This window comes from Mustela erminea, chromosome 14 (assembly GCF_009829155.1).
Source record: "Mustela erminea isolate mMusErm1 chromosome 14, mMusErm1.Pri, whole genome shotgun sequence".
Taxonomy (NCBI): Eukaryota; Metazoa; Chordata; class Mammalia; order Carnivora; family Mustelidae; genus Mustela; species Mustela erminea.
This window is the reverse complement of record NC_045627.1, coordinates 18929083-18952115: the sequence shown is the minus strand read 5'-3', so window position 1 is coordinate 18952115 and position 23033 is coordinate 18929083. Positions and strand designations below refer to the sequence as shown.

General features: G+C 42.3%; 1 protein-coding gene across 3 annotated transcripts in view; it reads right to left on the bottom strand.

Moving 5' to 3' along the window:
* ASAH2 (N-acylsphingosine amidohydrolase 2) overlaps window positions 1–23033 on the bottom strand; it is a 94448-nt gene that overhangs the window by 55934 nt on the left and 15481 nt on the right. Inside the window, exons 1-4 of one of the 3 annotated variants that reach the window (XM_032313540.1) lie at window positions 11060–11167; window positions 8334–8465; window positions 5326–5531; window positions 3763–3912 (exon numbers count right to left, since the gene is read on the bottom strand). In XM_032313540.1, the coding sequence (XP_032169431.1) occupies window positions 3763–3912; window positions 5326–5531; window positions 8334–8460 (483 nt within the window). In that variant the 5' untranslated portion in view covers window positions 8461–8465; window positions 11060–11167. Of the gene's footprint in view, window positions 1–3762; window positions 3913–5325; window positions 5532–8333; window positions 8466–8605; window positions 8615–11059; window positions 11168–23033 lie in introns of those variants that run through there. The other 2 variants (XM_032313541.1, XM_032313539.1) reach the window with 2 other exon arrangements.

Sequence of the window (23033 nt, the reverse complement as noted above, 5' to 3'; positions counted from 1 at the left end):
ACACCTGAGTTCCTGCCATGGAAAGATCTGGCAAGCCGCTCTGTTCTCCTGTCCTGCCTCACTGCTCAGGGATCTTCCCGCACCTTCATTCCACGCTGGAAATTTCATCAATCCTTACAGCTGAGACTGAGAAGCTGCCTAAAACCAGATGTTCTAAAGCAGCCTAAGAGCACCTGTTTCACTACGTTTATTTTTCACACCTGACCTTGGGTTCATCTGGGTGAGAGAAGTGGGTTCATTGTAAGGCCTTCCCGGTTGGGTCTCAGACCGCACGGGGAAGTAGAAATCAGAAGAGCTGGACAAACGCTGGGTGGACTGCTGACTTCACAGCCTCTGCAAACCAACTGTCCACCTTCGGATACCACCCCCAAAAGTCCACCTCTGAGTCTCCTGTTTCTTCTCATGACCCCACCGTTTCCCCGTGAGAAGCATGGCCGACGCTCCAGGAAAGCAGGAAGCGTAGTGGTAGCGAGTGTGGGTGCTGACGTCCAGAGGCCGTGGGTGTACCCTGCCCAGCCACTTCCTAGCTGGCTGCTTGTGCATGGGTCACTCCATCCCCTGCAGCTCGCTTTCCCAATCCGTCCAATGACATAATGATAGCACCTCCCTCCTTTGGATGTTTGGAGGATTAAATCCATTCATACATATGAAGTAATCAGTGCGTGACTCATCGTGGGGACCACGCCAGTGTTAGCTTTTATTTCTACTCACTCCCAAATCTCACTAGCATTTAATGTGACCTCCTACTGCCATGGAGTCTCGCTGCCACCCATTGATTTAAGACCTTTGTGCCAGCCTCACGTGGCACAGGAGAAACTTCCAGGCAGAGTTGAAATCCTTCCTGCCACCCGAGTTTCCCTTTCTAGTTCGCTCAGCCTTCTGACGCACCAGAGAGCTCCCACGGGTTCCATCTCCTGCGTTTGAAACACGGAGCATGATTGCCAGTTTCCCACGCGGACCCTCACCAGTACAGCCTTGGCATTCATGGAACCAAACTGCCAATCTGTGTCCTCACCTCCTGCCCCAGTCTGGCATCAAACATCCCTGATGCATCATCCTGGAGCAAAATTGGGTTCGTGTTACTCCTCCACTCAGAAGTTTTCAAAGAATCCCCAGTGCTTACCGGAGTCAAAATAAGCTGGCATCCCAGGCCCTCTACAATTATGAGCAGCATACCTTCCAGGTGTATTCCCCATTACGTGCCCACATGTGTCCTAATGGCAGCAATCCCTGTCCCTGCAAAAGACAGTCTACATTCCTCCCTGTGTCTCCGTGTTGTCACACCGTCTCTCCATTTGATAGCTCTCTCTCCCCATGTTAGCCATTTAAAATTCTTCCCATTCAGATAAAGAAGATGTGGTGTACATATATACATATGTATATAATATATACAATATTCCATTATATATATGGCATAATACACCATTAGATGCATATATATATACATCTATATTGCTTTATATATAAAATATTCCATAAGAAAATGCCATCTTGCCATCAGCAACAACACGGACAGATCTAGAAGGCATAATGCTCAGTGGAATGAGTCAGTCAGAGAAAGAGGAGTACCACATGAGTTCATTCATGGGTGAAATGGAAGAAACAAAACAAACACACACTGGGGAAAAAAAGGACAAACCAAAAAACAGACACCTAACTATAGAGAGCAAACAGAGAGTTCCCACAGCGGGAGGGGTGACCTAGGCCAAGGCCACGCGCAGCCCGCTCACTATGGTGCACACTGAGTCATGTGCAGAGCTGTGGAAGCACTGTATTTTTACTCCTGAAAATAATATAACAATACTGTTAACTATTCTGGAATTGAAATAAAATAAAATCCTGCCCATTCACATGTCATGTCCGCCATGAGATTATTCCCTGCTTCCCAGTCCCCTTGTGGTGGTTTTAAACCACTGTGTGTCCACAAATCCCTTGCCAGCCCTCTCTTTCGGGAGGGGACACTTTGCTTTCTTTGCCCTCCCTCAGTGTGACTTGGTGACTTACTTCCAATGGACAGAATGGGCTAGAAGTGCAACTTCTGACCCAGGTTAAGAGGAGCACTGTGGCTTCCCCCTGAGGTAGTGACTCTGGGGAGAGCAGCTGCTCTGGGCTGTGACGATACAGAAAGTGGGGAATAGAGGCCTTTGGGCGGCAGCCATGCAAGGGAATCATCTTAGAGGTGGATTAGTCAAGGCTTCCAATGACTGCAGCCTTTGTCAACACCTTGATTCCAAGACACCCTAAGCCAGAACCACACATCTAAGCCAATCCTGATTTCCCGACCAAGAAAAGGTGCAATTATGTCTATTGTTTTAAGCCATTGTATTCTGGGGCTATCTGTTACTCAGTAATAGATAACGAACACACCACCGTACGTTACTCCAGTGAGTTACAGAGAGTGTGTTTTCTACTACAGCCCTTCCTTCTCTCCACAACTAGGTAGTGAGCTCATAGGAAATGTGGATTACAACTCAGGTTATGTGCTCCCTTAAGTGACCAGCAAAGTACCGTGCAAAAAGCAGGTGGTCAAAGCATTTTTTTCCTCCACAATAATAGAATAATGTCACTTTTAAGAACCCACCCATGAGGGCTCTGGTACCAGGCATACATGTGTTCAAAACCCAGCTCTACCATTCGCTGACTGTGTGAATTTGGGAAAGTTCCTCACCTCTTCTAAGACTCCATTATTTTATCCATAAAGTGGGGATAACAAAAACACATCTCATGGTTTTGTTGTAAGTGTAGGAGTGGGGAGAACTTGTGGCCCCTGCTCCTTGGGTGTCAATCATGGGGGAGGCGACATCGGAGAAATGCTCCGAGGCCTCCCCTTGTCATCCTTGTTACTGGCCGCTTCATGACACAGGAGGAACATTGTTTAAGAGAGGCTAACAGAATGTGACCCCGAATAGTGACATTTAATGCTCACATTCCTGGGTGCTCCGGACTCCCTTCTTGGTCACCTTCATCGGTATGGGAGCAGACATTGAAAGAGCACGTTCTCTTCCTGTGACCTGATCCCATGCAGACAATACAACTGTGTCAAGGCCAAGAACCTGGCTTAGAAAAATAGAGCTGGAAGGCCGTACCCATCACCCTATGTATCCCTGTCCCTCTGCGCATCTTACTGCTGCCTGCCCAGGACCCACGGGCACCTTCTGCTAAACCCAACCTTCTCCACAGACGGGGTAATATGGTCTCAATTCTGGGACAATCACAAAAGAGCCCACCATTGTCTACAATAGAGCTTAAAGAGTAAGAAAGCTAACATTGTATTCTTTTTACAACTTGTTACGGAAATTTTAAAACATGTACAAAAATCATCGGAATCGCATAATGAGACCCCCCATCTCCCTCTCACCCAACTCCAGCCATTTATGGCCAACCTCATTTCAATGTTGTATATTACTTCTCATCTGGCCTCTTGCATCTCAATTGTCTAAAAACTTGAGGGAAGGATTACTGAGTTGGAGTCGGAGCTCTCTGACTTCTAACAAGGAGGGTTAAATAAGAGAATGGATGTGAAGGTTGCCTCAAACATAATAAGCTTGCAAAACACAGTAACAGCGATGATGAGCCGTCATTGTCAAGTTTGCAAGTTTGACCAAGGTGGCGGAGAACGGAATTGTTCGCAGGCTGATAGTCCGAAGGCTTCCGCAGAGTAGAAACTCACCGGATGAGAAGCCAGGAGGGCTTAGCTCCTGTCACATCCACTCAGAGCTTTTCTTTTAAACATGTCCTTTCGTCATCACCTCAGCCACTTACCTCCAGCCTGAGGCGTTGGGATACCATGCCTATGTCGATGCTGACAAACACCATTCGATTTAACCCATCTGGCTCTGCGATGACGAAAGCTCGACTGTACAGCCTGGTGAGGATGCCGCGTGCGTTCTGGCCAGTCTTACTGTAGCCCATCTAGAGAGGAAGAGAGAGAAGTCAGAGCTGCTCTGCCTCACTCCCCCACCACCAGAGCCAGGTACAACCACACAGGATGAGACCACTTAGGAAAGATGAAGTACAACACAGTCCACGGGACACTGTGATTCTGCCTGGGATAATAATATGTGTTTTCAAGAATAAAGCCAACACCGTAAGAGAGACTTTACTCTTCTGTGTGGGAAAATGCAAAGTAACCATCAGTTTGGCAGGAGACATTCATAGGCCTATGGGCAAGGAAGGGGTTGGCTTGGCTCTGGAATTCTGTTACCATGTCAGTGACCTTCCAGGGTTTTCAATTCTTTTCTCCTGCCTGAGATACTACGGAAGGAAGTAGTTCCCCTACCATCATTCTACATTCCCAGAATGTCCTGAAGACTGAAGGTTCCCTTCCTTTGGCTGTTTGGTGTGTGGTGTTCTTTCTTTCTTTTTCTTAAGAAAATGGTTTCATTGTGATTAAATAGTCTTCACTGAGGGTACCTCATGCTGGCTTTTACCTTGTTGGCCATCCCTCAGTTAAGTCAGTCCAAATGTACCCATCGCAAACCCCCCTTCTCACCACGTCCTAAAGCCTATCCATGAAGTCTTCAGCATGCTCCCTCTACTGCTTGCTTTACCCCTCACAGGAGTAGTGGCACTTCGGGCTCTCATTCCAGAGCTATTTCTCAGAACAGACAATGGGAAACAACTCCTAGAATCTAAAGATTATTGGGTAGGAACAAGAAAAAACCTCATCAAACAACGCCATGCTCTGTCTTCCTATGGAAGCTGTGAATGAATACACCCATCATCACAATCAAGAAGTTGCAGTCCACCAGCCAAAAGGCCACACCAGACCCACAGAAGCCTTTTCCTTGGCTTACGCAGTGCTGGCCCACACTAGGTTTCCAGTTTGAACTAGAGTTGCCTTTATTTCCCAACTGAGAGGTTTCGATCCTTAGTCTCTGATCCAGAGATGACCCGCTTCTCTTGAAAAACCTTTAAGATAGGGCAGCCCTACATGGCAACAATTGCTAAAGCCATGCACTTTTCAGCTGTACCCCCCACTTCCCACTGCCCCCCAAACTGAGGATTCACTAGACACTTATCCGCTTACGCTGGCCTGCTTCCGTCATCTGCGGTGCCCCGTGGTATGTGAATGTGCCAGCCCTGCCCCTGCCATTCATAAAAAAATGGCCAGTCGACTTTACAAAGGAGATGCCATTGAACACATGGCCCCTCGTTATAGTACAATATTCGCAGTGTTAGACGGCAGTGACGTCAAGGAAAAAGTGAGAAGAAGAAGATGATGATGATGATGATGATGATGATGAAATTATCTGGAATAAGTATAGGATGCAAGGAATATTGTTACCCGTTTCATCCTCCCTGAGGAGCCCATGATTGACCTACCAAGTTGATATCTGCTACTTGTCCTGTGCAGTCGGCTCGCCCAACACCAATATGGTAGCCACTGAAGTTCTGGAAGAGAGGAGGCTCTGGAGTGCTAACCACGGGAGGGGCCTGCGTGATCGTAGCGCCATTGGTGTGTGCCGGGCCTTGACTGGCTGTGGAGCCCACGGTGGTCGGGGAGCTCTGGGTGGACGGGAAACCTGAATCTGAATGTAAGGGATAACGTCTCAGTCTACTTACTTATTGGCATCAATTAGAACACATAGTTTGAGGTTCCTAAGGAAAAAATCTATATATTCTCTTATATTTAAAATACATGGTAAAGGGGTGCCTGGGTGTCTCAGTGGGTTAAGCATCTGCCTTCGGCTCAGATCATGATCTCAGGGTCCTGGGATCAAGCACCACATCGGGCTCCCTGCTCGGCGGGGAGTCTGCTTCTTTCTCTCCCTCAGCCCCTACTCCCACCCCACTCATGCTCTCCCACAAATAAATAAAATGTTTAAAAAAATATATAAACACAAACTAAAATATATGGTAAGGCATATCTCAGGGACTTTTTGTAGATAATAATCCTAAGGAGGGTCTTTCTCTTGAACTGGAGATCCTTCTGACTAATAATCAAAGCCTGAGTTAAACGTCCTTCAACTTCTCAGCACAAGCCATTCCTCATCAAACCCACGGCTCTGTACTCACTCGCCCTGCTCTTCTCCTCCAGCCAAACAAACCAGGTGCCAGGTTCCTGGCGCACAGCCTGCTAAACCTAGCCTCCAGGGACTGGTCTCCACCCTTCTCTCCATCCAGAGACCTTCCTCCTCTTTGCTCCACCATCCAAGCCCCACAGCTCCCTTCTGAGTTGGTTTGTTTCCGTCACACTCTGAGGCAGCCCAACCCTTGTGTCCAGGGATGCCATCCCCACTATCTCTATGCTGCCCCCTCTTCTCCGTTCTCAAGTCTTTTATTTGGAATGCCCACTAGACCACTGTCTGCTCGGCATAGTGCCACCTTATTTTACTCCTATCACCATCTGCGTATGTGCATATACACACACATGTCCTATGTGACCACACACACACACACACACACACACAGTATCAAGGGAGGCAGAATGGCACAGAGACTACACGAGCAAGTACCAGAACCAGCCTGGGTCTGAAAACTAATTCTACCACTTACTAGCTGTACTAGCTGAGCAAGTCACTTACCCTGTTCTACCCCGTTTATTCCCATCTATAAAATAGAGGTGATAATACTCTACTCCCGAGGGTTGTTTTGAACAATAAATTTAGACTAATTGCTGGCATATAGCTTTGGTTCTATTTATATACTGAGATATGTTACCTATGCTTGTTATTTGCTTGTTTGTTTCCATCCCAGACAACAGCCAGGGTGGCCAAGGCGACAGAAGCCACAGAAGTCACAGGCATGAGTGCTAGGAAAGTACTTAGTCAAGAGACTGGCTGCTGACTCCCCCGAGATCCTAGAGTTGGGGGACTCTCATCTCTTCAGTTTTACATATAATAAAACCGAAGCCCAGAGAAGTGATGGAACTACAATTTCAGGGACAGTACGAGATGAAGCCGGTGCCCAGCTCAGGTCCTCTGACTCAGGGTCTGATGCTCTCTCATGCATATTCAATATGAAGTTAGAATCTGTATTTTCTCAACCACAAGCCTCCATCTTCTACAAGACATCAATTATCACAAGGAAGGAGGCAGGCTCTTTTTCCTTATTGATACCCATGTAGGAACAGGGTGCCAGCCAAAGGCAAACCATGTCCAATGACCAAGGACGATTCCTTTGGAACCTCAGAGTCTCGGGTTCTATATCTGGAAAATGGTACTAAGACCAGCACCTATATTTATAGAAGTTTTATGAGAATTAAGGAGGAAAAGGAAGTAGGCTCTTGACCATAGTGCTTGACACAAAGCAACCACTCAACAAACAGCAGCTCCTACTATGAGAATAGTTAACATAATTGTTGATCACCCCATGAATCTTAGCCTCTGGATTCTCCAAGTTTAAGAGCTAAAACTAAGGAAGTCCGATGGTTGCTTTCCTTTCTAGCAGTCCATGCCCCTACTCTGCATACTGCTGGAGCAGAGGATCTCTGTTCCTCTGCAGGAAATTCAAAGCACAGGGTCATGGTAGAGAATATACTGGAAGGAAGAGGCCATACGAGAGAAAAGAGGCCAAAAGAGAGAGTAAAAAATATTGGGCTCCTTCTCTGTTTGGTCTAAAGCCAGCTCTCCCTTTACTTCGGTCAAAGTGTTCAACCCCCGCCTTTCTTCTCTACTTACTTACCAGTGTATGACCCACCACCAAAGTAGGGATTATCAAAGACTCAGGGGCCCAATATTGCCTGTAATGTACCTACATTGTTTTCCAAAACTAAATTAATTCCCAACATTAATACATCAGGAGAAGCCTAATTCATCCATTCCAGCTTCTCTTGAAAACTCTGGAGATCTGCATTCATGTGACACAATGACAACTACCCATTCCACCCGCATCCCCACAGCACTTCATTTATAGAACTTGAGTGGCCCTCCTAAGAAGTTGAGTTCAACGCTCCCTTCTCTAAAGTTTTTCACAGACTCATTAATATCCAGTGCGCCTGTCATTTTCCTTTTTTCCACAAGAGGAGATGATGTCCGAGAAAAGGCAAAGAGAAAGAGAGAAGGCTTGGGGCAAATGCTCACATTACTGGGCCTTGAAGAATTCTGAACTGGGCTTAGGTCAATGGAAAAGTGAGAGATGAAAAAACGCATGTCATAATACCTGTCAACTGGCTATTTGTGGACAAAGGTAAGCTTGATAAAAATTGCTATTGATGCACAAAGGGCAATTAATGTAACAGTTAGATGGCCACGCCAGCTGCTTACATACACATTGAACTGCCCTGTTATCAGCATTATCAGCAGACACTGTTCTTTGCCTTGGCATCCCCGGTAATCAAGAAATTTCCCACAGGCTAGGAAGAGCATCCAAGAAAGCCCATGACAACTTGCCTTTGTGATTTTCGATGGTCCCACTGGTGATAAACAGAAGGCTGAGAAGGGCTACTGTGATAGCGGTCATCAACACGAGGAGGAAGATCAGGAACGTCTCTAGCATGGAGAAAGTGCGTTTGGCCATCTCTCCTGAGAAAAAGCAGAAATGGAAGAGGCAGAAAAAGACAGAATCACAAATTAAAATTTATATGCTTTGAGCTGCCCAAGCCTTAGATGTCTTAGTTCTTCCATCTGAATAGACTACACCAGGAATGGCAAGGACAGCATACCTGCCACTGCTTCCCTAGCCTGAGGTAGGGCAGACAAGACCAATCAATCACAGCACTCTTTGGTGAACTCACATGTGGTTTCCAAAGCCTTCTTGGCACAGTGCTCATTCTAAAAGCCACCACCTATCATTTGGCATTAGCATCTAAGCCAAAATCTATGTGTACTCCTTGGCTGCATCATACCGCTTTCATTTATGGTGGTGATGTTATCTGTACACAGGTTGAGTTTGGAGCACTCCCATCAATAGGGATGATTGCCCTTGATTAGGGCTGTCCTCTGTTGTCATGGCCTAAGAAAGACTACCTTGTCTATAAGGAAGTGAAACTCACAATTTTGACCTTGAAACTCTATTTGCTAATCTCCAGTTAATACCTAATAGAAAACAATATGGAAGAGGGAATGGCATTTCCGGTCTCAAGCCAGGCATTAAGAAAATCTCCCTCTTCTGTCATCAGAAGGATCCCACACTTTCTGCAAACCCTGTCAAAGGATGGGGACAAAGACAATGCCCCTGTGCTCTACAAAAGCAGAAAGCATCCTTACAGACTCCTTAAGCTATTTTGGGAGTAGGAGTTGTTGTCACTCAGCAAGACTATAGAAGCTAAAAATCCACTTAATATAGCAGGAGAAGGCATAATATGGCAGTTAAAAATTGGATTCTGTCTTCTGACTCTAGCGTCCAAATCTCACGGCTGATGCTTACTGGGCGACTTTGGGAAATCCTTCCCAACCCCAAGACTGCCCATCTGTAAATAGGAATGTGATCATGACAACAATTTTAGTCCCCATCTTAGAGAGTTCTTATAAAAATGAGATGAGAGTAATAATTCTTTCATCCCATAGAACACAGTAGGTGTTGAACATGTTTGCATTTATCATTAGGTTGCAAAACAGCAGACTCTGCTCCTCACTGTCCTCAAAGGGAGTTTATATGAAGCGAGCATTAAAGAATTATTGGAATCACAGGTAGGAACTTCAGAGCCCATTTTCTTAACCTTACTGCAGGAAGCCAGAACAATGAGATGGAATTAGAGTCCCAGGACTTGCCTCCAAAGGGGATAATACACAGCTTAGATGTTACTGTCCCCAAGAGTTACAAATTGGCTACAAGAAAGTATGCTTAGCCCGGCTCAATGTTTCATTTCAACTTGATTTAGTTGACAAAATTGAAGAGCTCACAGTTCATCTGTAAAAAGAGTCTACATTTACTAATCTAAACCCTCAAGTTTTCTCCCAAAATCTCTGATAATCCACGGCAACATTGAGTCAGCCTTCCTACGTGCCAGGAGTTTGGTAGAACTTCATTGCTGCTCTTCCTTGAGATGGGGTATGCATTCTCCCACCCACCACCGACTCTTCCCAGCGGACCTTTTCCATCTTTTCCACTACCTGGTCTTTGCAGATAGATTATTTTGCAATAGCTAGACTAGAGTTTAAAAAGTGGTCTAGCAGCAAACATTTCAGAGGCAGGACTGAACTGGAAGGGATCAAAGAGACTGGCCCATCTTTCCAAACTTCTCGGATAGTAGGAGGATTTCCTCATCCATTTACCACCACCATGATCACTCTCACCACCACCATCAGGGACAATTTCAAGTTTAAGGCCAAACAAATTAGTTCCGATCTTGGTCCCAACATCCACCATCAGCCCCCAGGAGTCAGGAGACCCATCTGAGATATGCCTCTGAAACTTTGATGATCCAACTAAGCTTACTAGTCCTGTCCCAAATAAAACAACTAAACATGGCTGACCAACAGGGGGAATTCCCAACCCCAGAGCGTCCACACATGCATTGTGTGCGTAAATGTGACCTCGTGGTAGGAGTCTACGCAACAAACAGACGTGATTCAAAATCATACCGTTCTTTTTGTTTCTTTCTTCTTTTGCAAGTTTTATTCTATTGAACTGATGACCACCACCAGCCTTTTACACAAGTCAATAAGACACTTGATTTAACATTAGCGTGTCCGGCTCGAACTCAGATTTCAATGATGTACTTCACGGGATTCACTGCTCTGTTGCCAGAATTACTGCCAATGTTATTACTCCTCTTTTTTAACCACTTAGCACTATTTATTTTCCACTGATGACTATAATCTGAAGTCAGATGTGAAAGCAAATGCCTTGTCTGCCTTCAGAATGCACCACGGAGAGCTGAGCTAATGGTTGTAAAAGATTTGACACTTCCCACTGGTTCTCACTTCTTCTGGCACAATTCTGCAAGTTCAGTGATGAGGCTCTGTGACACCACAGCAAGCCACTTGCCACATCTCTACCACACTGAGGTCTCAGTTTTTCAAGACTGTGAGAGTAGAAGGTGATAATTTCGCAAAATGGGTTTTCAAGGCTAAGAAAATGGAGGGAAGCTTTTGGGATTTCATAAGGATCTCTAAGACAGAGAGATGATTCAAGATCCCTCCCTCCCTCTCCAGGACCATATAGGTACTCTTACCTGATTCAGCCAATCAAAAGAAATCCTGCATCCCAGTAAAGCAAGTGATAGTCCAGAATCTCGTTTCTTCCCCCTTTCCTGTCGCTCAGCCTAGATTCCTCAGCGCGTTCTAAAACCTACTGAGGAAAAATGTTCACTGTCATGCCCAGGAGAGTAGAGTTCTCATTAGCATACCATTGTGGACTTGGTGCAGGATGAGATTAAGTGTGATGATAACAAGAACCTTCTAGCAAACTCCACCCTGGGATGGACTGATACTGAGGTAGAGAAGATCTGCTGGACTGAAGGTCATGGATTTCAGCCTTTACATGCCTCTCCAGCACAGCAAGTTCCATGCAAGGTCTATTGACTGGGTCACCAGAAAAGAGCACCTGCTTTATTTCCCACTGGCCACTCAACAAGTGACCAAGAGGGACCAATGATGCGTGCTGGACATTAGTGTGGACTCTGGCTCACACTGAGCTATGTGTGCAATGCATACACTAATTTCAGATAAGAAAAGTGATTCTTAACTCTCAGGTTTTTGTACATAAAAAGAATGCGAAGTTTTAGATAAACTAAGAATGCAAATAATGAGTGTACAATAAGGCAAGAACACTGTGCAACCATGAAGTGATTTAATGACCTGAGAAAATTACTGTATTAAGTTACTTTAAGCTTAAAAGACATTATAATCCAATTTTTTTAAAGTAGAATTTATTTATATGTGTGTGGTGATAAAAACTGTAAGAAATCACAGCAGGGACACCTGGGTGGCTCAGTCAGTTAAGCATGATCCCAGGGTCCTGGGATTGAGTCCCTACATCAGGCTCCTTGCTTAGCAGAGAGACTGCTTTTAGCTCTGCCTGATGTTCTCCCTGCTTGTGCTTGCTCTCTTGCACTCTCTCTCTCTCTGACAAATAAATAAATAAAATCTTAAAAAAAAGAAAAGAAAAGAAAAGAAAGAAATCACAGCAAAATGTTAAGAAGTAATCTGGTGGTAAGATTATGAGTTTTGTTTTCATCTTTTTGAGTCTTGGTACTTTCTATAAGAGCCTTGTGCATTTTTGTAAGGGGAGGGAGATAAAATGTTTTACCCTCTCTTGAAGAATGTATACTGTATAACAGCATGACATTAAATAGTGGCACACAAGAGACAAAAAGAGGAAGAAATAGGCCAAACTACTCCCCTCCAAACACCACTTTTTTCCCTACTAAATCCAAGCTGTCCAGGAAGAAGTTTGAAGAACACATAGGGCACTTTATTCTTGCAGGCTTAAGAGACCAGCCCCCAAAGTCCACTGGAAGTATTAGATCTATAAGTGCCTCCCAATAGTGCATTCAATAATGTGGCTTAGCTACTTCTCTGCGACACAGCGGGGAGCGGGTTAAATTATGGTATTAAACCAGTTTGGGTTGTTTTTTTGTTTTGTTTTGTTTTTGCATGCAAAACAATTAGAATTCTTGGTGTCAAGGAGCAGAAGCCAAATCCAGCTAACTTAAGCAGAAGAGGAAAGAGAGAGAAGTAAATTCACTGAAAGGCAGCAAAAGAAGTTGAAGATCTAGGCTCTAGAAGGCCAGAGATCTGGACAGATCTACGTGGCAGGAGTGACCATGGAAATGCTTTAGGTCTTTATGTCTCGCTACTCAAGATTCAGGTCCTGAGAGACAACATCTGACTGGCCCAGCTCAGAGCATAGACATATCCTTTCCTTTAAGGAGATACTTAAACAAACCTCTCAACAAGACCAGAAGGGCAATTCTCTAGAATGAAATCCAGGCAGATAAAAACCATAGACACCCATTAGTGACTTGTCATCAGACTTCCATCTCCTGCCCTTCTCCCTTACAATGGAGCCCCCCACTGTCCCCTCCATACCTCTCCACCACTCTCTGCGCCAAGAAAAGGAGCCCTGCCATGCTCATTCTCACCAAGACTTAGCAGGTGACCTGCAGTCTAGTCCGGTAAGATCATTTTAATCAGGGCTTAGTAGATCATTTATCATTTCCCAGACAACATTTGAAGAACCATCCCTAAATACCAAGGGGTGAGAATCAAGGGACTGTCAAGCACTGGGGCAAAGCCAGTGGAGAAGTGATGTTGGGCCAAGGGGACCAGCAGTAGACTTCAGACCAGCTGGCTCTTGTAGCCAGGACCACAGGGGGCAGTGAAGAGAAGATAAAATCACTGCCGGTCGTTACATGTCTACATAGATTTGATTTCTGTCTGAATGGCCCTCAGATAAATCTTGTTTGCTAGGATATGGATGACTGTCCTACTCTATGCATTACCCCAGGACATGTGCTCACACTCCATGTGCTCATACTCCACCCATACATGTGTTTGTATGAGGAAACACATACAAAAGGGTGACATGGCTTCCAGAACAGGAAAGGATGGTTCAAAGTGAGCGTGTTTGAGCAATTCTTACTGCAGGATGTGAGCCAAGTCTCCAGATTTCTCAACAAGTTATCTTGCCACTCACCGAAATCTTTTTTTTTTTTTAAGATTTTATTTATTTATTTGACAGAGAGAGAGTGATCACAAGTAGGCAGAGAGGCAGACAGAGAGAGAGGGAGAAGCAGGCTCCCCGCTGAGCAGAGAGCCCGATGTGGGTCTCCATCCCAAGACCCTGAGATCATGACCTTAGCTGAGGGCAGAGGTTTTAACTCACTGAGACACCCAGGCACCCCGTGGAATAAATTACTTCTTAAAAACATACATTAGTTCATAGAGCATCCACACTTGATCTCAGCCAAAAGGCCGAGAAGCAATTGTTTCATAGATTGTGATCTCTTAATACTTGCTAAAAGGAACAAGAGATTTTTGAAGAAATGGCTGATTCTACCGCTGGGACAAGAAATACATGAATGAAACCTGCAGCATGTTTTCACACCAGGAACAAGGAGGCCAAGGTGATGATCAAGAAAATTAGAATTGTAGAAAAAGAATTAGAGGTTTCCTCTCAAAAGGCTCAACTTGGACATCAGTTGTTTTTAAAAATTGCAGTAGAGGGGCACCTGGGTGGCTCAGTGGGTTAAAGCCTCTGCCTTCGGCTCAGGTCATGGTCTCAGGGTCCTGGAATCGAGCCCCGTATCGGACTCTCTGCTCAGTGGGGAGCCTGCTTCCTCCTCTCTCCCTGCCTGCCTCTCTGCCTATTTGTGATCTCTGCCTGTCAAATAAATAAATAAAATCTTTAAAAAAAATTGCAGTAGATTGACGCAAACCAAATTTGCTTAAATCTATGATATCATAATAATACTTAAAGAAAGTTCAATTACCTGTAAAAGATGCTACCTTTAAAATAATGAATTCTATTTTGCTTTTCTGAAAACTGATAAGAAAAAAGGGGGGAGATCAAGAATGTATTCTACTTTTCCTATGTAAATTTACTTTGGAAGCCAAACTATTGATGGGGGATGGTTTCACACACTTGAAATATTCCAGCCAAGTAAGTTAGGAAAGAATGACAAACCAAGAAACTACATGCTTTGCAAACCCCTAGTGAAGTGATGGAGCGAGACAATGATCATGACTGGATGCTTACATAAGTCACCCGAAGATAGACAAATGAATATTGCAAGCCTTGGGGTGTTGTGTTCTCCTCAAGGCACTCTAAACTGTAGATTAAAAGAGTCTGGGAGATGTGCCCATCAATTCATGCTGTGAGACCCTCATTATTTAGAACCTGATTCAAACAAACTGGTTTTGAAAATTAGGAGATAATTATGAAAATTTGAACACTGACTAGATACTTGACGATCTTAAGGGGTTATTGTTAAAAATGTTAGCATGCTAATGGTATTGTAGTCAGAGCTTTTAAATAGTCCTTATCTTTTAGACACAGATTTTAAAGAATCTGAAACAGATTATTTTAAAAAAAGAAAGAATACCAATAGTTCAAAAATTGGATGGATGGATGGATAGATACATGTATGGTTGGATAAATGGGTGAGTGATTGATAAAGGGAGAGGTAGGAAGCTAGATATATGGGAAATAAGCTTTGCTCTTTAGTATGCAAGTGGAGGGAAGAGCTGCAGTTTAAAACACTATTGGCTTTATAGAGGGCTTCTCTCAACACCCTTTCTAAACCCAGCTGGCAGGCCAACACCAGATGCTCACTTGCTTAGAGTTCAAGATGCAGCCTCAGTTCTGCCTTTCAGATGCACTAGGGTGAGAATTTGATTCAGAACTGAGCCACATGGAAAGAGACACTCTCTGTATCACACATCTGCTTTGTTGGTTGGGACTGTGGCAGCATGGCTCTGAGAAAGCAGTATGGTGGCTTCTTCTAAAGGCTATAGCCACTTCCTTATTCTAGGACCATTACCAAAGCAGCTCAAGTCTATATTTAAGTTGGAGAGTTTTTCCTGGAAGTTCAACCCCAATTCTCTGTTTTGATCTTTCACAATGATTGGGCAAGTTACCTCTATCCCCTAATAAATCCTGTTCCTCTTGAGCTAGCTGGTGTAGATTCTGTTACCTCTGAGAACCTGCCCAAGAAAAATCTCATGAAAGTGAGCACTGGACCTCCCTTTGGAGAACATATGCATTCTAATTGCTGGAAACTGTATGCCAAGCTGCCTCTGGGAACATTTTCAAAGTTAAAAGTGCTGAGCACGGGGCACCTGGGTGGTTCAGTGGGTTAAAGCCTCTGCCTTTGACTCAGGGTCCTGGGATCGAGCCCTGCATTGGGCTCTCTGCTCAGCAGGGAGCCTGCTTCCTCCTTTCTCTCTCTCTGGCTGCCTCTCTGCCAACTTGTAATCTCTATATCTTTGTCAAATAAATAAATAAAATCTTTAAAAAAAAAAAGTGCTGAGCAGTCTGACATAATGAATTCTTCATTAGGTCAGAAAAGAAATTAGTTTTAGGTATGCAGGGCTGCCATACTGGAACCTTACCACCTTATACGGTTTGCAAAGGAAAGAAAAATCTCATTGAACCTCAAAGCAGCCCCATTATCAGATGCTATTTATAGATACTTGGCTGTGTTGAATCTCAACCTCACACCTCAAGCAATAGAAAAGAGGTCTTTTCTGTTCCATGTTGCAGAGACTGTTTTGTATTAAACCCCTTCTGCACCTGTCATACACTGAACTTGAGAATGAGACTAATGGATGTACTTCACTGCAGTGAAGAGCCCAGTTTCCTTCTGGGAGGGAGGTCACAGCTCTGACCATAGTGGCAGAGCACTGGAAGAAGATGGTATGTCACAGAGTAGTACGCTGTGGCTCTCCTTCCCTGGGGGCTTCACAAAGCTTTTGTTCCCAGATATATTGTTCTGGTTTTCTCATAGAAAAAAATAGATACACTCTCCCAGGGTTGCAGAGTTTCTCACTTACTCAGTCTTGCCTTCAATACAAAGAGCAAAAGACAAAGGCTAAAGATTGAATACGTGGGAAGGAGTGGAATTTGGAATCTGAAGATTGAGACTTTTTTCACAGTGACCTTAATCTCTCTGTTTCATTTTCTTATTAGAAAGATAGAGACTGGGGCACCAGGGTGGCTCAGTGGATTAAGCCGCTGCCTTCGGCTCAGGTCATGATCTCAGTGTCCTGGGATCAAGCAACGTATCGGGCTCTCTGCTCAGCAGGGAGCCTGCTTCCCCCTCTGTCTCTGCCTGCCTCTCTGCCTACCTGTGATCTCTCTCTCTGTCAAATAAAATAAATTTTAAAAAATTAAAAAAAAAAAAGAAAGATAGAGACTAACAAAAACCTACTTTGCTGCAAGGTTCACATAGACGATATTTTTTTAAAGTCCTTTGCTAACCCTACAGCATGATGTGAGTGAGTTATTATATTAATTAGGCCGAATGTGGATGCCCAAGAGTGGTGGGTTCCATGCAGTTAAACCTTACAGCACAGTTCTTTTCTTGGTGTATTCCTCTTGGGCTGTACTCATGATCTCCCCTTTAGAGTCTGACAGACTCAGCCTTGGGAAGAAGGGGTGTCTTTGCTGTTTTCAAAACATGCAGAGGGTTTGAAAGTAGATAAGAATGGAATTGAAAAATTTCCCAATTGTCCTACTGCTAGAAAACCACCGTGGATCTATATAACCTTTGCAGAGTATTTAGAAATTATTCTCTGTTATCTTTTTCCAAAACCATGGATATGGATTTATTGCATTTGACCTGCTTGCCGAACAAGTGACAAATTTGACCTGTTTGTCATACAAGATTAGGAAGGCAGATTGGGGGGAAACAGGTTGCAGTTGCATTTATCTTCATTTCAGGGACAAGGTGATCTTTTGATGTAATTCCTTCTACATAAAGCTCAGAGGCATAGCATCCCCCACCCAGCATGGTGCAACCATGGAAAAAATACCACACTGTTCACATTATAGAGATCCCAGAAGAAGAAGACAGAGGAAAGGGAGGGGGCAGAAAATTAAAGAAATAATAGCTGAAAACTTCCCTAATCCAGGGAAGGAAATCAATGTCTAGATCCAGGAAGCCCAGAGACAGACCTTCCTCTCCAAAATCAACCCAAGGAGGTCCACACCAAGACAGGGTAATCAAAATGGCAAATGTGATAAAGAAAGGATGTTAAAAGCAGCAAGAGAAAAGAAGGCAGTTATGTATAAGGGAAATCCCACTTGGTTCTCAGCAGATTTTCCAGCACTTGGCAGGCCAAAAGGGAGTGGCATGGTATATTCAAAGTGCTGAAAAGGAAAAATGTGCAGCCAAGAATACTCTATTCAGCAAGGCTGTCATTTAGAATAGAAGGAGAGATAAAGAGCTTCTCAAAAAAAAGGAACAAAGTTTCTCAGACAAACAAAAATTAAAGGAGTTCATGATCACTAAAGCAGCCCTATAAGAAATATTACAGGGAACACTGTAAGTGGAAAGAAAAGAACATAAGTGAGAGTATGAAAAGTAAAAAACACAAAACAGCAAAAATAAGTATTCCTATAAAAATCAGACAAGGGATTCATAAAATATAAGGATGTAAAATATGACAGCACAAACCTAAAACTTGGGGAGGACAGGAGTAAAGAATGGGTTCAAATTTAAATGACCATCAACTTAAGATAGACTGCTATCTATATGCAGAAGCTATATACAAATTTAATGGTAACCACAAATCAAAATGCAAAATCATAAATATGCAAAGAATAAAGAGAAAGAAACCGAAGTGTATCATTAAAGAACACCAACAAACCACGGAAGAAAGCAAGAGAAGGAAAGACCAGAGAAAAATGACATAAACAACCACAAAGAAATAACAAAATGGCAATAAATACATATCTATCAATGATTACTTGACTATAAATGGACTAAACTCTCCAATCAAAAGACAAAGGTGACAAAATGGGTTAAAAAAACAAACAAACAAACTAGACCCCATCTATAAGCTATCTACAAGAGAGTTATTTCAGACCTAAAGACACCTGCAGATTGAAAGTGAGCAGTAGAGAAACATTTATCTTGCAAAGGGTTATCAAAAGAAAGCAGAAGTAGCAATACTTATATCAGACAAAACAGACCATAAAACAAAAACTGTAAGAAGAGACAAAGAAGAACACTATATAGTCATAAAGGGAACATTCCAACAAGAAGCTATAATAATTATAATTAGGTATGCCCAAGCCGGGAGCACTCAAATATATAAAACAGTTAATAACAAGCATAAAGGAAATAATTGATAGTAATACAATAATACTAGGGGAACTTAATACCCCACTTACATTGATGGACAGATCATCCAAAGAGCAAATCCACTAAGAAACAGGGACTTTGAATGACACACTGGACCAAATGGATTTAACAGATACACTCAGAACATTCCATATTAAAACAGCAGAATACACATGCTTTTCAAGTTTACACAGAACATTCTCCAGAAGAGATCACATGCTAGGCCACAAAACAAGTCTCAACAAATTGAAAAATAAGGGAGTCATACCACACATCGTTTCTGACCACAGTTTATGAGACTAGAAATCAATGACAAGAAAAAATCAGAAGGACCACAAATACATGGAGGTTAAATGACATGCTACTAAACAATGAATGAGTCGACCAAAAAAATCAAAGAAGAAATCGAAAACTACATGGGAACAAATACAAATGAAAACACAACAGTCCAAAACCTTTGGGATGCAGCAAAAGTTGTTCTAAGAGGGGAGTATATGAGAAACAGACTTACCTCAAGAAGCAAGAAAAACCTCAAGTCAACAACCTAACCTTACACTTAAAGGAGCCAGAAGAATAACAAACAAAACCCCAAACTAACAAAAGGAAAGAAATAATAAAGATTAGAGCAGCAATAAATGATATAAAAACTAAAAAATCAATAGAACAGGGACACCTGGGTGGCTCAGTCATTAAGCGTCTGCCTTCAGCTCAGGTCATGATCCCACGGTCCTGGGACTGAGCCCAGCATCAGACTCCCTGCTCAGCAGGAAGCCTGCTTCTCCCTCTCTTGTCCCTCGCCCCACTTGCGCTCCCTCTTTTGCTGCCTCATTTTCTGTCATATAAATAAATAAAATCTTTAATAATAATTAAAAAAATAAAAAATCAATAGAATAGAGCGATGAAACCAGAAACTGATTCTCTGAAAAGATCAACAAAATTGATAAACATCTAGCTAGACACATTAAAAAAAGATAGTGAGAAGACTCAAATAAATAGAATCGTAAATCAAAGAGGAAAAATAAACAACTAATACCATAGAAATACAAAGAATTATATGAGATTATGAAAAATGATATGTCTACAAACTGGACAACCTAGAAGAAATGAGTAAACTCCTAGAAGCATATAATCTGCCAAAATTGAAGCAGGAAGAAATAGAAAATTTGAACAAACTAATTACCAGCAATGAAATTCAATCAGTAATCAAAAAACTCCCAACAAACAGAAGTCCAGGACTAGATGGCTTCACATGTGAATTCTACCAAACATTTAAAGAAGGATTAATACCTATTTTTCTCAACTATTCCAAAAAATAGAAAAGGAAGGAGAACTTCCAGATTCATTCTATTAGGCAAACATTACCCTGTTACCAAAATCAAATAAAGAAATCACACACAAAAAAAGAGAACTACTGGTCAATAATCTCTGATGAACCCAAATCCAAAAATCCTCAACAAAATATCAGCAATAACTGAATCCAACAACACATTTTTTAAAAAAATCATATACCACAATCAAGTGGAATGTATTTCCAGGATGCAAGTGTGGTTCAGTATTCACAAAACAATCATCATGATATGTCACATCAATAAGGGAAATGATTAAAACCATATGATCATTACAGTAGATGCAGAAAAAGCATTTGACAAAGTTCAGCATCCATTCATGATGAAATCTCTCAAAAAAGTAGGTCTAGAAGAAACATATTTCAACATAACAAAGGCCATATATGAAAAACGCACAGAAAACATTATCCTTGATGGGAAAAACTGAATGCTTTCCCCCTAAGGTCAGGAACAAAACAAGGATGTCCACTCTTACCACTTTGATTCAATGTAGTACTAGAAGTCCTAGTCACAGCAATCAGACAGCAAAAAGAGATAAAAAGTACCCAAATTGGTAAGGAGGAAGTAAAAAATTTTCACTATTTGCAGATGATATGATACTATCTGTAGAAAACCCTAACAACTCCACTAAAAAACTACTAGAACTCTTGTTTGTTGGGAGATTTTTGAATACTGCTTTAATTTCCTTGCGGTTATGGGTCTGCTCAGGTTTTCTGTTTCTTCCTGTTCCATTTTTAGTAGTTTATACGTCTCTAGGAATGCATCCATTTCTTCCATATTGCCTAATTTGTTGGCATATAGTTGCTCATAATACATTCTTACGAGAGTCCAGGGCCAGATGGCTTCCCAGGGGAATTCTACCAAACATTCAAATAAGAATTAATACCTATTCTTCTGAAGCTGTTCCAAGAAAACAGGAAACCTTCCTGAAACAAGGAAAACTTACAAACTCTTCCTATGAGGCCAGCATTACCTTGATCCCCAAACAGACAAATACCCCACCAAAGAGGAGAATTACAGACCTATATCCCTGGTGAAAAAAGTCTCACCAAGATACTAGTCAACAGGATCCAACAATACATTAAAAGGATTATTCACCACGACCAAGTGGGATTGATTCCTGGGCTGCAAGGGTGGTACCGCATCTGCAAATCAATCAATGTGATACAATGCATTAATAAAAGAAAGGACAAGAACAACATGATCCTCTCAATAGATGCAGAAAAAGCATTTGATGAAGTACAACATCCTTTCTTGATCAAAATTCTTCACAGTGTAGTGTACTTCACTATCATAAAAGCCATATACAAAAAATCCACAGCGAATATCATTCTCAATGGGGACAAATTGAGATCATTTCCCCTAATGTCAGGAACACGACAGGGATGTCCACTATCATCACGATTGTTCAACATAGCACTAGAAGTCCTAGCCTCAGCAATCAGACAACAAGAGAAATAAGAGGGATTTAAATCTGCAAAGAAGTGAAACACTCATTCTTCACAGATGACGTGATACTCTGTGGAAAAACCAAAAGACTACACCCCAAAAATGCTAGAACTCATACAGGAATTTAGCAATGTGGCAGGATATAAAATCAATACACAGAAATCAGTTGCATTTCTACACACTAACAATGAGACAGAAGAAAGAGAAATTAAGGATTCGATCTCATTTACAGTTGCTTCAAAAACCATAAGATGCCTATGAATATACCTAAAAGAGGCAAAGGATCTGTACTCAAAAAACTATAGAACACTCATGAAAGAAATTAAGGATGACACAAAGAAATGGAAAATGTTCCACGCTTATGGATTGGAAGAACACATATTGTGAAAATGTCTATGCTGCCTAGAGCAGTCTACACATATAATGCAAGCCTTACCAAAATACCATCAACTTTTTTCACTCAGCTGAAACAAATAATCCTAAAACTTGTATAGAATTAGAAAAGGACCCCAACAGCCAGAGGAATGTTGAAAACAAAAACAAAAACAAAAACAAAGTTGGTGGTATCACAATTCCACTTCAAGCAATCTTACAAAGCTGTCATCATCAAGACAGTATGGTATTGGCACAGAAATAGACACATAGATCAATGGAACAGAATAGAGAGCTCAGAAATAGACCCTCAATTCCATGAACAACTGATCTTTGACAAAGCAGGAAAGAATATCCAATGGAAAAAAGTCAGTCTCTTCAACAAATGGTTTTGGGAAAACTGGGCAGTAACATGGAGAAGAATGAAACTGGACCATTTCCTTACATCATATACAAAAATAGACTCAAAATGGATGAAAGACCTAAATGAAAGACAGGAATCCAACAAAATCCTAGAGAAGAACACTGGCAGCAACCTCTTTGACCTCAGCCACAGCAACTTCTTGCTAGACACATCTCCAAAGGCAAGGGAAACAAAGGCAAAATAAACAACTGGAATTTCATCAAGATAAAAAGCTTTTGCACAGCAAAGGAAACAATATACAAAACCATAAGACAACTGACAGAATGGAAGAAGATATTTGCAAATGTCTTATCAGATAAAAGGCTAGTATCCAAAATCTATAAAGGACTTATCAAACTCAGCACCCAAAGAACAAATAATCCAATCAAGAAATGGGCAGAAGACATGAACATATACTTCTCCAAAAAGGACATCCAAATGGCCAACAGATGCATGAAAAAGTGCTCAACATCACTTGGCACCAGGGAAATACAAATCAAAACCTCAATGAGATACTACCTCACACCAGTCAGAATGGCTAAAATTAACAAGTCAGGAAACGACAGGTGTTGGTGAGGATGCAGAGAAAGGGGAACCCTCCTACACTGTTGGTGGGAATGCAAGCTGGTGCAGCCACTCCGGAAAACAGTATGGAGGTTCCTCAAAAAGTTGAAAATAGAGCTACCCTGTGACTCAACAATCATGCTACTGGGTATTTACCCCAAAGACACAAATATAGTGATCCAAAGGGGCATGTGCAAATGAATGTTTATAGCAGCAATGTCCA